The 16,899-nt window shown below is 38.9% G+C and overlaps 2 protein-coding genes and 1 long non-coding RNA gene across 3 annotated transcripts; 2 read left to right on the forward strand and 1 right to left on the reverse strand.

The window, feature by feature from the left end:
• Positions 1 to 162: 162 nt before the first annotated feature.
• On the forward strand, positions 163 to 3,322 carry tmem254 (transmembrane protein 254). Its single transcript, XM_065295999.2, has 4 exons — positions 163 to 349; positions 1,814 to 1,917; positions 2,000 to 2,059; positions 2,409 to 3,322. The coding sequence occupies exons 1-4, from the start codon at positions 263 to 265 to the stop codon at positions 2,530 to 2,532; spliced, it is 375 nt and encodes a 124-aa protein (XP_065152071.1). The 5' UTR covers positions 163 to 262; the 3' UTR covers positions 2,533 to 3,322.
• Positions 3,323 to 6,419: 3,097 nt separating this feature from the next.
• Positions 6,420 to 14,450, reverse strand: LOC135786538 (L-threonine ammonia-lyase). Its single transcript, XM_065295998.2, has 11 exons — positions 12,436 to 14,450; positions 11,632 to 11,986; positions 11,024 to 11,140; positions 10,484 to 10,725; positions 9,810 to 9,975; positions 9,611 to 9,710; positions 9,451 to 9,526; positions 9,165 to 9,290; positions 8,213 to 8,380; positions 8,062 to 8,119; positions 6,420 to 7,826 (listed from the first exon to the last, which is right to left on the reverse strand). Exons 1-11 carry the CDS (start codon positions 13,113 to 13,115, stop codon positions 7,731 to 7,733), a joined length of 2,184 nt encoding a protein of 727 aa, XP_065152070.2. The 5' UTR covers positions 13,116 to 14,450; the 3' UTR covers positions 6,420 to 7,730.
• LOC141281312 (uncharacterized) lies at positions 9,235 to 9,896 on the forward strand. Its single transcript, XR_012335527.1, has 3 exons — positions 9,235 to 9,366; positions 9,485 to 9,583; positions 9,774 to 9,896. It is a non-coding gene; the product is annotated as an uncharacterized lncRNA (long non-coding RNA).
• Positions 14,451 to 16,899: the final 2,449 nt, after the last annotated feature.

The following is a 16,899-nucleotide window of genomic DNA, read 5'->3' on the forward strand; positions in this document are numbered from 1 at the left end:
CTCTGGCAATTTTGAGCAATATTCAATCAACACAGTAAAGATGGTTTCAAAATAAAAATAAAAATTGCACAAAATGTGTATATATGTATATATATATATAAGCTCGCACACATGTATGTATTTCAAATATTCTTCACTTCCGTCTGTAACGTGATCTCATACGTCACTTCCGGAATGATCTCCACGGTAACTGATCGGTCGCTCCGCTCGTGCTGTCAAGAGTAGTCGTCAGTTGTTGGACTCGGACGGTCTGATTACAGTCATGGCTGAAAGTGACGGGCGCGCGTATTTCAGGAGATCCAGTTTGTTCTGGATTGTCATTGTATCTCTGTCCATCAGTTTCTACACGGTAAGTTATTAAGTTTAATCTGATCTGAGATCTGTCACAAACAGATGTGTGTGCGCGCGTGTGTGTGTGTGTGTGTGTGTGTGTGTGCGCCAGTCATTAAATAAAAAATACATGAAATAAAAAAATTGAAGTGTGTGTGTGTGTGTGTGTGTGTGCGTGTGCGTGTGCGTGTGCGTGTGCGTGTGCGTGTGCGTGTGCGTGTGCGTGTGCGTAAAGATGTAGGTGAAATGGTGTTATTGTGAAAGTCATGATGATGATGATGATTTGTGAATGAAGAAGAAAGGTTGATAAACACAAGTGTAGTGTTTTGTAATGAAAGTAAATGATTGACTCTTAACTGATCAAAGTTCACATGAGAATAACACAAGTGTCTGTCTGTCTGTCTGTATATAAACTTAACATTATCTGATCTGATGATATAGATTCATGTGTGTATATAAGGTGAGTGTATAGTCTCTGTTTATGCAGTTTATGTGTATCTGACATGTAAATGTGTCTCATAGGGTGACATTGAAAAAATATAAGAAAAACCTCTCATAATATACAAGTAGTAGTAGTAGTAGTAGATGTATTTATTTATATGAAAACTTGTTTAGAAAGATTTGGACGTGAGATCCAGACGCGGTCAGTGTTAACTCAACCCGCTGACCACAGACTGATCTCAGACATTTATCATTTCACATCTGGCTCTGATGTATCTGTGTTTGATGGTTAAAAATGAGATTTTATTTGTTTTGGGTTGATCAAACCAGCAGTATTTGTTTTCATTAATCTATTACTTGTTTCTTTTATTCATATTTAGTCTTTATGTTAATGTTTTGGTGTTTTGTAATTGAATAAAACTATACTATTGATTTTTCATTTCATCTTAACGCTGTACGAGCACTCGCTTTATTACTGGACTTTATTCTTGTCAGTGCATAAAACAGAATAATGAAGTGTTTTATATTGTAACCAGTTTTATTTATTAGTCAGAGAGATGTTTCTGCTTATAAATATCAGTGGTAATATCTCACACCCTTTAGAAAACAGCTGACTCACACTGATCTGGGACCTGTCTTATACTTCTGTCTGTCCGTAGGATTGTAATTGGACTCTGTAACACTCTTCAACAAACTACCGTATATAACTTTAATATATGTTCACATGATGAATGCTTAAACTGATTAGAAGTGTAAAAAATCACCTCACAAATGAAATGAAATTATCTTAATAAAAATCCTTAAAAATGAATCCTATGATTGGCTTTTATTTTGCTATTTAGATTTTTGCATATGGCAGATGTTTTTATCCAAAGTTAAGTGTTTCATCAGTGTGTGTTCGCAGGGTTTAAACCCACAACCTTTTGCACTGGTAAGATAATCAGGAATATAAATCCATCAGGTTATTATTTGTTAGAGAAGTTTCATCACAAGTAGTTAACGATGAGTTATTTCAGACCTATGTGATGTTTGGTTTTTCCAGTGGGTGGTGTTTTGGCCTAAGGACGTCCCGTACGACTCTCTGGGTCCCCTCGGTGCTCTGGCCAGACATTTTGTTGACTATCGTTACTCTGTGATTTACTATGGGTGAGTTAATGAGTCCACACACATTAATAGTGCAGTGCATCACAGAGACTCTCATCATCATCTTCATCTGCTTGTATTTCAGATGGTTTTTGACCTGGGTTGTACATTTGTTTGAGGCTTGTTTTGCGCTGAAAGTGTGCAGGTGAGATGCAATCTCAGTCTTAATAAAATAAACTGTTTAAGATGTTAGTTGAGTTGAGTTGAGTTAGTCAGGGTAATTTCTCGTGTATGACCACATGATGGCAGCAGAGATCAGTGGAGTTTTGTATGTTTGGAGGATCATACTACAGGTTTCTCTTTCAGCAGTATTTACTGTAGTATGCATACTGTATGTATTTAATGACCTCCTGCATAAGCATCATTTCAAAGATGAACACTGGACATCAATCTTTGAATTAAAGTCATGTGACGGTCTAACAGAAAAGTTTTGGAGGTTGTTTATGTGTCTGGTCAGTGATGTAATGAATCAGGTTTTATTTGTGTAACGGCAGTGAGAAAGGGATCAACAGCACGTCAACCCGTCTGATGTGGTTCGGTCAGACCTTCTTGTTCGGTTTCGCTTCTCTGGGCCTTCTGATCAAATATAAGCCAGGCGGTCGATTCAAGCGGCATTGAGCGGTGACCAATGTAACCTGATGAGAGGAAGCCTCACGCCCCAGCAGAACTGCTCAACACGGGACCGTTTACTCCTGCAGGACACTCGAATCATGAATGAACGACACTCCTACAGCGCTGCAGCTGTTATACAGAAGTTATATTCATCATAATCTCTCTGTTTAACACATCATCATCATCATCGTTTATAAGCAGTTGTCTGGAAGCGTGTGGAGTTTATCCTCTCACACTAAAACTGAAGTCAATCTCAGCCACCTGAGGACTTTTCTTTAACCAATCAATACCTCTTTAATCCACAGCGTTTCTCATCTAAATCAAATCTTATTTCATTACTGGACTTACAGTAAATGACATACAGTGGAAATACATGAAGACTTTTCCCCTCCTCTTGTTTTAAAATGTTTTAATGATGTTTCTTGTGAGTTATATTTAATAAGATATGAGTTATATTGAAAAACTCACTCATCTCCTGTAATACCATGACTACTAAATTCATACATTGACTGTCAATGGAAACGCTTTTTCTACAGTCTGTGGTCTTTTTACTTCCACTGTTTATGTGCCTTACTGTTTAAATGTTTTTTCTGTAATAATTATTAAACCTGTAACATTCCTGTCATTTCACCATCGTAAAATGTCCAAGAATACCACTTAACATTCCTGTGACACAACTACAACATTCAACTTGAAGCGCTGTATTTTACCTCTTTGTGTTTTTAAAAGCAGTTTGTCGTGTATTCATAAGACCCTGAGCTCCTTTAAGAGAAATAAAATCAACTGATTTCACATCCATGGTTTTGTTGTGTCATTCCAGATGAAATCAAATAATAAAACCCAATAATCCAGATCTGACAGAAGTTTGGGACAGAAATTTTGCCTTGATAATAATCTTGATTTCCTCTGAAATGTCCTTAAACAGTTAAAATATCTTAAATCATTGGTCAGAAGAGGTTTGATTGACGTCAGCAGTCTCGTGTTGATGTTTCTGCTTATGTTTGGTTAATGTTTCTTATAAGTAGTACACTTTAATAATGTACTGAAAGTGCTTTATTTTCACAAGCTCATTTTGGACTTAATGTACTAGGGGTAGTTTCCCGGACATGTCTTATCCTAGTCCCAGACTAAAATGCATGTTTCAGCTGCTTAATGTAAAAACATCTTGTACTGAGATATCTTAACATATATCAGTGCCATTGTTTTGTCTTAAAGGAACAGTATGTAAGAAATGTATATCAACTAATCATAAAATGGCTCTGATATGTCACTAGACATGAAGAAATCATTTTCATTTCAAATACTTATATACCCGACAACAGTGGTCTGGCCAGGATATTATCATTTATAAAGTGGAGTTGCAGACCTCAACTGGGGCCCGTTCTTCGTACGTCGCTTAATACATCCGAGATCAAATGAGACATCCGAGAAGTTTAGATCTGGCTAATTATAATCTCGCTTATTTGGTTCTTTGAACACCACTGCTGTTGATGATTATTATGGCAGGATTGAATTATCTGAGATCACTGCGCGTTCGTGCACTGAAAGAAAAGTCAATACATATCGATAGTAGAAACACTGATCAGCCACGCTGTGATTGGCCAGTTGTTACAATGGCCAAGAACACGCCCATTTTTAACCCCTGCAGTCTGAGAGCTATTGATGGAAGGTTGTGAACGTTTTATGTGACTGAATTTAAAAACCCAGTTAAAGCTACTTTAGTACATAAATCACCATAAATAATTCAAAATTTTCTGTAAAAATATAATCTTGATATCTTTGCTATGCTTGTCAAAGATTGAAATTAATGATTGTAATTAAAATTTGATGCTCCTAAAGTACTTTAAGTCTCTTTTAAAAACAGTTAAATGCTATTTTGTCTGTTTGTAACAGCAACTTAAAAAGCAGAATAAAAAAACACAGGTGGTGGCCCTCCATCTTCATGTGATGTGCTGGCAGGAGTGATGTCTCTAAACTGGCTGATTGTACAGATCATCTCTGGAGCAGTTGCTCTTTCTTAAACCGACAGCCAATGCAACAATTTAATTCCTGATAAATAAAATTTTAATTGTAGTGTATTATAAGATAGTGTTTTCCTCTCTTTTGTGCAGTTGTAGATAATACACCAACACTTTTAGCAGTTTCCAATAATGTGGTAAATAAAGTATGATGTGCAGTAAGGGAATGGTAATGTTATTCTACATCAAAAGATTATAAAATACAACCGTTTCTGATAGCAATGCACATGACAGTAAAGAAATCCTCTCAGATGGTAGTCCTTTAGAGAAACTATATGCAAGTGGTTAAATAAGTTTACTTCAATTGCATTATTCTTAACTGATTTCTGACTATATTAGCAGTATTCCACGTTAACCGAAAGTCCTGCATCTGCTGAGTCTGCACAGAAAAGTGTAGTAAAGAAGATAAAGATATGTGAAAATATGTGCAAAAAACTTATTTGGTTATTTTGGTCATTTTTGTCACAGAACAGGGACAGGGTAACATATTTGTAGACAACGTTTTAAAGATAGAACAGATAGAAATTACTAAACAAAAACCCTTTTTATGCATGACATTGAAAGCTACTTGACAATCTAAAGACAAAACTAAAATAGGAGATTAGTTTATTCAAATGAAAATTATTTCACACTGAGTAATAGTCTTTATTGTACATAACATCTATAAGTGCTGGGTATGATTAATTGCTGTTTTTATTAAGGAAAATTCAAACAAATTTAAAATGAATGTGATCAGCATGTCATTCGTTTAAGAATAATAATCAAACACCTGTTACACAAAAACAAGTCGCACAAGTACAGGAAAATATATTTGTTATATTATATATTTTTTAAATAACATCGCTAAAAGATTTAATTAATATATTCTTTTTTTATTACGTGTTGAATTTGAAAAGCTCTTTATATTAATCATGCATCTTACGCAGATTGCGCTCGTATAATGAAGAATACGCGACTGCGTCAGACTTTCCGTATCACATCCGCTTAAAAAGGTACAAACTAATCTTGTTTACATGAAATAAGCCTGCTCCCGAGCAGGTTTGAGCTTACGGACCTGTTGCTATGACACCAAGTTTAGAATGAGCTTCGAAGAACCAAATAATCCAAGATCATGCCAAATCATCAACAATCAAATCCAGCTAACTGAGTTAGCGACGTACGAAGAACGGGCCCCTGTTGTTTATGTTGTCATGTTGTGTATTGGCCACCAGTTGTCTGATTGCAGTACCCGTTTTACACACAATCCTACATAATGTTCCTTTAAGATGCACACCAGTATGTTTATGTCTACTTAAAGATGCAATTTGTATAATCCGCGCCACTAGATGGCGCCAGATCAAATCAATAACAATGATGTAGATTAATGCTCTGAAGCAGCGTGGACTGATGGGATTTGTTGTCTTTAACTCAAACGCTGATGGCCATCAATCAGACGGGAACGAGAAATTATGTTACACATGAGGTAAAGTAATCAAGTTTTATAAATGTTGTGTTTGATGACATCGGTTTTTTTGTAATTATGTAAGGTTTCATGTCATGTTCAAAATGAAATTGTTAGTCATAGATGTTACAGTATTAGTCCAATACGATGGTTTGTTAACAAAGCACAGAATTAAGTGTTCAGATGAACAAACTTAGCATAAAAAAGCGAGTGGCCCAGACGCTATTACTTCCGCATTTGTCCACGACACTGTTGTCATGTGGTTTTTAAGTCAGTAAAGGCGATAACAAAGGGTAAAGGCAGTTTCACACAGTACGCGGCAACCGCGAGTGTTTAGTTCTTTTTCAATAGGAGACGTGCGGAAAGCGGCAAAACGGGGGCGGTTACAGAGATGAGGCGGAGTTGGTCCACACGCCTTGCTTGTGCACCCAAAATCCTATTCCTTCTCCGGACATGGTACTTCATGACAGGCGCCGTTGAAGATAAACATATTTGCACTAAATGCTGCACAAAACGCTTCCAATACAAGAGAAAAGCTGAAACCGTGCAGCGATTTGGATTTGGATATTTTACTGCAAATATCTTACAAATTGTACCTTTAAATATACCACGGGTCTGTTGAATGCTTTATTCTGATTGGTTGAGAAATGTTCCATGGGTGTTGATTATTTTTCTGTAAAGCGCACACCTAACCTTTTAAATGTCCTAAAAATAGGCACCAGAGTAATGTCTGTGGTAACCGTGGTATAAGAGGAGTAATTGACTAATGCTTCGCGTCGTGCTGCATTACCACTTTGAGTGTGTATTTTTTTACAATAATTCAAAGGCCCTTGGTTAATACATTTTTTAAGACACTATTAATATAAACAAAAATGTGTTTTAAAAAATGTATTAAGTTAACACTTGTATTAAACTTACATTTTTAGCACATTTTAGTTCATATTTATGACGTCTCTTTAGCACAGATAAATACATAAGATGTTCTTAAGATGATTTGAAGTCGATTTTTTTAGGATATTAAGTTCAAAATGAGTGCATGTAAATAGAGCACTTTAACTTCATTATGGAAGTGTATTAGTTTTTACCTGGATGTTATGATGCTAACAGATGTAATGATTTCAGCGTAGGTTTCCTCCCACGGTCCAAACACATGCAGGTTAGGTTCATTGATAATGTCAAATTGACTCTCTCCCAACTTGTGTATGGATTAACCAGCCATAGATAAAGCCATAGATGCTGGAATGGCATTAAGGAAAACAAAAATGATTTTAACCTTACTCCTTTACTTACTCTGTTTACTGTAGATGATCTGATGATGATACAGAATCAATATTGTAACAAACACACAGAATCAGGGAGTGATTTACTCTATAAACTTTTTATTTTATTAACAAAATCACCATAGACATAAGTACAGCTAGTTTAAAATAATAACTATAAACAAAAGTATTTATACAGCAAAAAACTGATAAGAATGAATACAATCTGGAGATCTGTATATTTGTCAACTAATAATATTACTAATAATGATGATAATGATGATGATGATAATGATGGTGAAGATGATGATATTAATAATAATAATAATAATAATAGTATTTGTAAGATGTGTTTTCTTTCTAAATGTTTTATCACATGGATCTAAGCAGCAGTTTAATTGCAATGCTGAGATAATTGTTTGTGTGTGTGTGTGTGTGTGTGTGTGTGTGTGTGTAGTGTAGTGTGTGTGTGTTGATCATCTTTCATCAGTCCAGCCAGCGCAGTGTTGGGTATCGGTCAGACAGCGTTCGTCTAAGTTGACAGTTCTGAGTTTTATCAGATGTTTCAACAACACACTCGACCTGTGTGAGCACAATTACATCAAACATAACTTTCATTTCAGCTTCTACAACATTGATCACATGGCTGATTTTACTCAAATTATTTTTATCACAGACGAACTTTAGGTTGTTAATTTTCCCCTACAAAATATTCAGAGACACTGTGAAGTTATAACATTAAGATAAATGAATGATATATTTACAGTGCTTTAAAATCTTTTACTATGGTACTGTGAGTAAAAGCAGTGTGTCTTACCTGAGCTTTAAAGAGATCGGATTTATCACTGTATCTCCTGTGACAAACATCCAACAGCCTGAGAGAATCAAACATCATCAGATGATCAGAGAAACTCTTCATATCTTTCATTTGTCTGGTGAAATAAATGTTGCTTTGTGTTTCTACGCACCGGACGTCTTCTCGAGCCAGTACGTCCAGTAGTTTGGCCATGTCTCCAGGCCAGTCGCCCATCTGTACAGTAAAGCGAGTGACTCGTTCATCTAGGACCAAAGCTCGCTCCACACACTGCATCATCACGTCCAGATCCATGTTAGCACCGCTCACCACTATAGCAACCCTGATAAACATCATACAATCACTTAAGACAACACTTCAGCATTATTTTCATCCTTGCACGCTATAATCTTCTCTCAAAACTAGAATAAGCTTCAAGTCTTCAGCAAGCAATAGCCATCATTTCACCGTGTAGTTAACTGATATAGTCCAGCTATAAGTGACACTTCTAACAAAATAAACTTGAATTTGGTTTTCACCATAATAACTTATGAGATGTTTGATGTCCCATCATGTATTTTATTATTTTTTATTTATTTTTGATTAGATGTCTATCAAATGTTCACTAACAGCCCACATTTGCCTTGTTTTAGCCTAGACATTTGACCTGTGTTTAAATGGCTATTAGACATCATTTAAACACAAAAGTGCTTCCTGGGTTTTAAATATCATTAAAACTGAAATGTGACTAAACAATAAAGCGTTCAGTAAGCTGTTCAGTCACATGAAGTCCCTTTCTTTAGTTTTTAAATATTGTGGAGAGAAAGACAAAGACTGCTCTATAAACACATAGATGTAAAGTTTTTCTGCATAAATGATGTTTCAATGCTTGACAAGTTTAGGATTTTTTACTATTCTTTACATTCAATCATTTTTGTCAATGATAAAATGACTGAGAAGACCAAAGATAGTTTTTGTGTTGCACACCCAGATCATAAATGAGAAATGTTATTGTGCTTTAAATCAGCTCCTTCATTGCCTCAGACTGTAGATGTGTTTCTTTAGGGCAGCGATGATTTATTACAGTAAAGCGCTCAATGTAACGTCATCTCTGAGTTTTTAACAACCTTTTGCCTTTAAGTTCTGGCAGTTGACCGGCTAAGATAGCAGCCAAACCCATCGCTCCCTCGGTGTCCACGGTCGAGTGTTCATACTCCTGAAATCTCAACATGGCCAACAGAGCGTCTGTCTCCCTGTGAACATTAAGATCATTCAGTATCAAACTAAAGAGAAGATCAACTGGGAGATATTCAGCTGGAGATCACATCGGTAAACATTTCTTCAAACACTTCAGAAGATGTAGCTTTCATCAAATACTCTTGAGCTGTATGAAGGACAAGAGCTCATAAATACCTCACAGAAATCACTTTGTCCACCATTTTCTTAGCCAGCTGAAATGTCAGCGTCCCCAGCGAGTGCTCCACTAAATCTGTGTGCCGAAGAGAAGAGAGAAGAGCTGACGTCACATCATACAGAGACATTACAGGTCAGTAGATGGAGATGTATACTGTACCTCTGTAAAGTTTTTTATTGGGGTTACAGGAGAGATCTTTGATAGGTGAATCTGTTTTGAGCGACTGCAGTAGAAGTGGAAACTCCTCTGGTTCAGCTCCCTGTGTCAGAGACAAACAGACTTTGAGTTCAGCGCTATGAAGTGATTTTCTGCGGCTCATAAGGATTCAGAAGACGAATGTGGACCGAATCAGACTTACTATGACACGGATGCGAGGGTTCAGATGTTTGATGGCAGCCGCCGTCCCTGCCAGCAGACCGCAGTGACCGCCCGCAGGAACGATGACAGCGTCTAGTTTAGACACCTGCTCACAGATCTCAATCCCCACTGTACCCAGACCAGCCAGATAAACACTGTTGTCATGTCTGTGAATGACAGAGAAAACTAAAGATAGCTGTACGCCTCACTGCTCGGATCTTAAAATTCAGAGGTTAAGAGAAGTCGTCTTCATCTCAGATCAGAGGTTAGTCTTCACATAGAGACAGATGTCAACCCCGCTGGAAAAACCAGCATAACAGCAAGATCAGCATATGTTGTGTTTTGGTGCTGGTTTGCTAGTGACCACCAGCTAAACCAGCATCAAACCAGCATATACCAGCATTATTCCCATGCTGGTTTGATGCTGTTTTTTTCAGCAGGGGATTCACAAACGTTCAGTGTCATTGTAAGCTGTTTGCAGGTCATTGCTTTGTCTTTGTTTACAGACTCAACTGTAGGTATGATACAGTAAATCATTCCCTCCTGTAAATGTATGGGATTTCTTTTGTCCATTGCATCAAGTGTGAATTGTTCGGTGGTGTTGTAATAATAAAGCTCACGGTTTAAGGTTCATTCGTGTCTGTGTATAGTGAGGTGTGTTTTTAAATCACTCACTCCTCCAGACACAGATATCCGTTCTCTTTGGCGAGATGACGAGCGTGATTGGCCGAGTCTCGGGCAGTGCTGCCGTACGAGATCACCATGGCGCCGTAGTCTCTGTACATACGAAGCCGGGCCGGGGAGGTTTGTGCCGGCATGATGACGAATACTGGAATCCTCATCTCTACAGCGTGATGAGCCACTGCCATTGAGAAGTTACAGTCCGTGGCCACGATCACACCCTTCTTCTGCTGTTCCTGAAACAAACCCAACATCTCTCTTTTAATACGCTATGAGTCCATATGAAAGTAACTATAGTGACCTTTGAACTTTTAGTGTTGTGTTATGTAATGACAACGGTGGTGTCAGCCATGTAATGCGCTATCCAGCTCATCGGAAGCAGCTGGGGTTAGGTGTCTTGCTGGGGTTAAGTGTCCATGACACTTGGTCAGGTGGAACTGGGGATTGAACCTCCACCCTTACGATTTGTAGACAACACATGAGCCACTGCCGCCCCGGTTGTGAGTTACTTGAAGACTTTGTTTGATTTGTTACCTGTTGTAATGAGGACAGCAAGTACAGAACTCCTCTCTCCTTCACAGATCCAGTGTAATGAAGATGCTCTTTCTTCAGGTAAATTTCCACCCCATACTGTTTGGAGAGTCTAGAGTACTGAACGGATGAAAAGAAATGTTAAAAGACCAAAGCCACTGATTGACAAAAACTCCATGTATGATGAGACGTAGTGCTTCAAAAAGTTTAGCATCTTAGCAAATGTCTCTTATTTTGAGCAGGACTTAAAACCAAACTGACTCGGAGAAAACCGACAGAAAACACAGCAACCCACTGTAATATTCCCTTAAATGAAGGATGTGCTGTAAATCTACGCTCTCTGTCAGGCTGTACGTTTCATCTTTAACATCTTCAGAAAACTTTTTTGTAATGAATCAAAGTTCTACATAAAGACTAACACATGTTAGAAAGAGATCGATCCTTAAAAAACCATTGATTCAAATCTTCTGTGACATCACAGACACGTGTGTACATGATGAAAGCTTTAAAGACTCAATAAGATCAGAAAGTTACAGTGAATCTGAATGTTTGTGTTGGACTAAAGGTCGGTGATGTGTTGAGGTGATATATTGTGTGCTGTAAGTTCATACGCTGCAGGGAGTTTTCTGAATTCCAGACGTTTGGAGTTGAAAGGCCGCAGCGCTGATGTCCTCAAAGCGGAGAGACTCGCTCGCTGGTTTAGATGCGGACTCGCTCTCTGTGCCTTTCTTAGCTGAAGGTTTGGGTGTGGATGTTAACTGGACCTCTGGTGCTTCTGTGACTCTGGTCTCAAAGACCTTCACGTCTCCGTTGAGGTATTCCTCAGCTCCAAAATCTTTAAGTCGCTCGGGGCAGATGAGGGTCGAACGACGACCCGTACGCCCGTTGACAATGTGTCGGTCTTTCAGGCACGGGCCGCTGTGGAAGGAGCAGTCGGGTTTGGTGGAAGCTCTTCGTTGCTGTGTGCTGTTGGAGGATGACACAGAGATGATGATGATGTTAAAATCTGATTATAAGAGCATCTCATGGCCTGAGAGGAGGTGTTTATCAGGATTTACCCATGTCTGTATCTCTCTCTATTCTTCAGTAAACTCTAGATACACAATTAATTCATCAGTGATGTGAGAACCTTTGTTTTTAGGTTCGCATCACTACAGAGTTGATTTTAAATTTGACAAATCAGGGGTAAACCAAACAATCTACAAATAAGAGTTTTTACATCTGATCTTAGCATGCAGTCTGAACGTAAATCCCTCTCTCTCTGTGGTCCTGTGTTCTAGGTTTAATGTCTATTAATACATCAGCTGTGCTTTGTCAGACGAGTGTGACCTCTCACCCCATTTCACTTGTACCTCTAACACACAATCCCTCTCATTGTGTAAATGAATGCTTTGTGTAGTTTGCTCTCTGTTTACCGTGGCAGGAAGAGGAGGATGAAGGTGAGGAAGAGTTTGAGGAGGAGGTAGACTAATGCTTGAAGGAGTGGCAGGAACGCTGTGTTTTCTGGACTGACTGTAAGCTGCAGGGATGAAGGGAGGCTGGACAGAGGAGAGGACTCTTTAGATGGTGTAGCTACAGAAGAAAGATCAGGAGGTTTGTGAGCTGGAGGAACCCACTCCATCTCTGAAGTTCCAGCCTGAACTCCTGCAGTCTGAGGACCATGAGCTGTAGATGTACGAGGGGTTTTCATGTGTTCTTCTGTTGCGGCGTACGACAGAGATGCATCTCTTAGACTTTGGGAGATCACGACAGGTTTGGGTGTCTCATCATGAGTGTTAGGTGCAGGAATAAGGGACTCTTGGGATGGGGGAGGCTCAGGATGAGACAAGGAAGACAGAGGAAAGACTACACAGTCTCTAGCAGAGGTTACGGTTTCAATCATGACCGACTCTGAACAAGCACATCTCTCAGATTCAATGGGACTCTGGCAAGCAGAAGTTTGTAACTCTCTACCACATTGAGATTCTACAGTTTCCCACCTCTGCCAGAAGGGATCGTACTCCTCGCTGTCAATGAAGTTTCTCTGCGTCTGCTGTGCCGGCGAGCCGCCGTCATTCACAAACTTGGCGTAGATAAACTGAGCGGCGAAATTCATCGTGGCTCTTGAGCTGAGACCTCCGGTCGATTCTCTGATGTATCTCAGTTTAAAGCGCACAGGCACAGGCGTCCTCTCTGTTGTCCTACACAACGTTGTCTTAGCGTTCAGAGTTATTTAAAGAGGGATTACCCATAATCACATGCTGGTGTCTCTCTCCAGGTCTCCAGGACTCCACCTACAGCTCTATTCCTGTATCAGACCTGTTTTAAAGTCGTCCTTCATGTTGTGTAATGAGACACCACTTTAAAGGGATAGATGAGGACTTAATGCTGAGCTGAACAGGACAGGAGAGGAAAAGTGCTGCAGACTTTTGTATTTGACAAATCCTAATTAGACAGGATCAGAAATCAGATTCTGAACACTCACTCTCATGGCTCTTTGTTGTAGATAAAGAAAGAAACATTGTTACACAAGACATTGTAACTTAAAACTGCATTATTATTGTTTGGACTATTAAATGATCACAAATTAGCTGTGAAAGCAGGTGAAATATGAATGCATGATATCTTCATCAATGAACTAGATGAGATGTATGAATACATGAAAGCACAGAAGTTCTCCTCCAGGTCTCTTTGATCTTCTCTTCTTCAGATATGACTCTTTTTCCTCTGAGAGACACCTGATCACAGATAACTCTTAAGTGCTTTATAATGATTTAATAGAAAACAATCTGCCTTTGTGTATTACAGCGTTTAGAGAAAATGTCTAGTTGTGTGACAGATGGTTTCTGAAGTGCAGTGTAGTGTTCAATGCTTTCATTAAATCTCACAGATTTCCTGCACTAGTTTTAGTTTTTAAATGATCTGTGGATGTCTTCTTGGCTCTGTTAGACTGTAGTGACGTCTCTTCTTTATCCTGGAGGCTGGACGTGAGCAACAAGCTTTTCTCCTTCAGAACAGAGCAGCTGATCCTCTTTCAGCCCTCGTTAGTTTTCTTTGATGTATTGAAGCTGTCAGGTGTGATGTCTGGGTTTTTCCACAGGAGTTTCTCTCTCATCTCAACACGTTTATGTGCATCATTCTGAATAAACACACTCATACTGGAGCAAGGCTTTTGTCAATGGGTTTATTAACAAGTCTCATATTTAAAATAACCTGAGCATGAATGATTTTTATCCATGAAAAGGTTTCGGGTACATTTGAGTAATAAAAATGACATCACCTCACACTTTCTGTCTCTGTCTCAGGTTTAAAGTGTCTCATGTCTCTGTCGAGCAGCTTATTACTTCAGACTCACATCTCTGAACACAGACGAGTCGCACTATAATCTAGAGTGACATGTTTACTCTCATCCACTGCCCCAGAGATCACTGTATGTATGTGTGTGTGTGTGTGTGTGTGTGTGTGTGTGTGTGTGTGTGTCTGTCTGTGTTTCTCTGAGTGTGTGTGTTATGTTGTGACAACGTTTGGTGTGCTACATTGTGGCAGCTTTATGTGTGTTACGTTGTGGCAATGTTCGGTGTGTTACGTTGTGGCAGCATTTGGTGTGTTACATTTGGTGTGTTACATTTGGTGTGTTACGTTCGGTGTGTTACTTTCGGTGTGTAACGTTGTGGCAATGTTCAGTGTGTTACGTTTTGGCAGTGTTAGGTGTTTTATGTTGTGGCAACATTTGGTGTGATGTGTTGTGGCAAAATGTATATGTTGTGGATACATAAGGAGAACCCATAGTGTGCAGCACCTCAGCCAATAATGATCAGTGACATCTGTTGCAGGCATTCAGGGTGCTGGACCGTCAGTAACAGTTTATAGTTTCTTGCAGGAATTGAAATGGTAACTGGACTGCATTCATATAGTGCTTTCATCCATCCAAAACGCTTTACATATTGCCTTACATTCACCCATACATTTATACACTGACGGCAGTGTCAGCCATGCAAGGCGCCATCCAGCTCGTCTGGAGCAGCTGGGGTTGGATGTCTTGCTTAAGGACACCTCGACACTTGTTCAGGTGGAGCCGGGGATTGAACCACCAACCTTCTGATTTGTAGACAACACATAAACCACTGAGCCTCTGCCGCCCCAGAATTTAAAAAGGTCTAAGGTTACATTTTAATTGGTTTGTTAAAAAACTGCCTCTGGTCATCTTCTCCGTGTATGGCAGAATTTCTTGTTTTTATGCCAACCTTGCAAACTTCCTTAAAGAAGCTTTGGCTGAAGTTCTGCTGAAGGAGGGTCTGCAATTCCTCTCTCTCTTTCTCTTCCTGTTCTCTGTCTTACTGTTCTCTCTCTCTCTCTCTTTCTCTCCTCCTACAGAGCTTTTGTTCTTTGTTGTTTTCACAGATGAGGAAAGTGAAGCGAGTGACACAGACAGGCGTTTTGAGCTGAGAGATCTTCCACCTTTGACACATCAGAGGTAACTTAATGTCTCTTTCGTTTCTCTTCTTTTTAGCTGTAAGTATGATGACGTCTTCATTCCTCCACAGGTTTATATCATGGGCTGCTGGACAATACGTGTTTTTCTTCTAATGCTCCTCATTGGTCAGATATCTGCAGGTAAGACACAGGATTGGCTGAAAGTGACAGTGAGATCAGAACCAAGATGTGTCGATCAATTACATGTCTGTCATTTGTGTTGAATTGTTTTCTTATTTATTGTGGAGATGTTAAGAAAACTTTACAATTGTGTAACTCTGTGAAATTCCTGTAATGCTTTGGTTATTGTGCGTGTATGTGTAGTGTATGAGCGAGTTCTTGAACATCTGGTTGTGATTTGGCTTTTTCTTCAGCGCGTCCTGAATGACAGATCAGCAGAAAGTCACAGCAGATTTCACACATGAACTCCAACACTTGAACTCTTATCTGTTGTTTAGATTGAGACGCTGATATCATATTTCCTCAGTTGTTTCTGTGAGATCTGATGTTGTTGGCTATAGACATATACTGTACACACAACATTAAATACACAGCGTCTCTTTGTTTTTCTCTTATTATTAAGTTGAGTTTCTCAAGTGTGTGGCTTTGTTTCTTCATTGTTCTGCTCAGATTCACATTTAAAGGGACAGTTCACTAAAAACAACCTTCACTTTCTTTCTTTGAAACACAAATGGAGATGTTCGGTTCATACAATCACTGTAGGCTAAGACAAAAACTGTGATGTGTCTGTAGGCCAGATAACATTGATACTTTCAGAATAGAAGTGCTCAGTACTGGCATTAAAGAATGAAGTAAACGAACATCAGGTCAGCTGGTAAAATAACAAACAGCTGCTGTTAAGAGAGGAAACGCCTGAGCGCTATGATGTCATGGAAACCCATCTGGTTCTGTAGTTTTAAAGGAGACACAAGAACATTCATTCAAAGATTTCTCATGACAGCAGATTCAATGCCAAATCATCAGAGACATGTAAAAAAAAATCTTCATCATTTACAAAATGATGTGGTTGTGTGTGTCTTACTTCTGATTGAAGAACAGAATTTAAAGGTCCCGTTCTTTCTGTGTTTTGAAGCTTTGATTGTGTTTATAGTGCGCAATATAACATGTGTTCGTGTTTCACATGTAAAAAAACGCTGCATTTTTAACCCAATTTACTTATCTGTATAGCGCTGTTTTCACTGTCCTGAAAACAGTCTGATGTCTTCCTTGTTCCATGAAGTCCCTCCTTCAGAAATACGTATTGAGTTCTGATTGTGTAGTTTGTTAAGTGTGTTGTGATTGGATAGCAGCTTAACTTACCGTTAGCTTAGCTGGCGACTGACGTATTCCTGTGGGCGGAGTTTAGTCAAAAACTCTTATATTGACGTCATTCAATCAGGAAGTGGAGGGGTTTAGTTCACATCGGC

This window comes from Paramisgurnus dabryanus, chromosome 20 (assembly GCF_030506205.2).
Source record: "Paramisgurnus dabryanus chromosome 20, PD_genome_1.1, whole genome shotgun sequence".
NCBI classification, from domain to species: domain Eukaryota; kingdom Metazoa; phylum Chordata; class Actinopteri; order Cypriniformes; family Cobitidae; genus Paramisgurnus; species Paramisgurnus dabryanus.

Bases quoted from the DNA above. Each gene is read 5' to 3' on its own strand.
- tmem254 (XM_065295999.2), top strand. From the start codon at position 263: ATGGCTGAAAGTGACGGGCGCGCGTATTTCAGGAGATCCAGTTTGTTC. The intron at 350-1,813 runs GTAAGTTATTAA...TGGTTTTTCCAG, and splicing joins TGTCCATCAGTTTCTACACG to TGGGTGGTGTTTTGGCCTAA. The intron at 1,918-1,999 runs GTGAGTTAATGA...CTTGTATTTCAG, and splicing joins TACTCTGTGATTTACTATGG to ATGGTTTTTGACCTGGGTTG.
- LOC135786538 (XM_065295998.2), bottom strand. From the start codon at position 13,115: ATGAATTTCGCCGCTCAGTTTATCTACGCCAAGTTTGTGAATGACGGC. The intron at 11,141-11,631 runs GTATGAACTTAC...TCATCCGTTCAG, and splicing joins TTCAGAAAACTCCCTGCAGC to TACTCTAGACTCTCCAAACA. The intron at 8,381-9,164 runs GTTGTTAAAAAC...GATGTTTATCAG, and splicing joins CCAGAACTTAAAGGCAAAAG to GGTTGCTATAGTGGTGAGCG.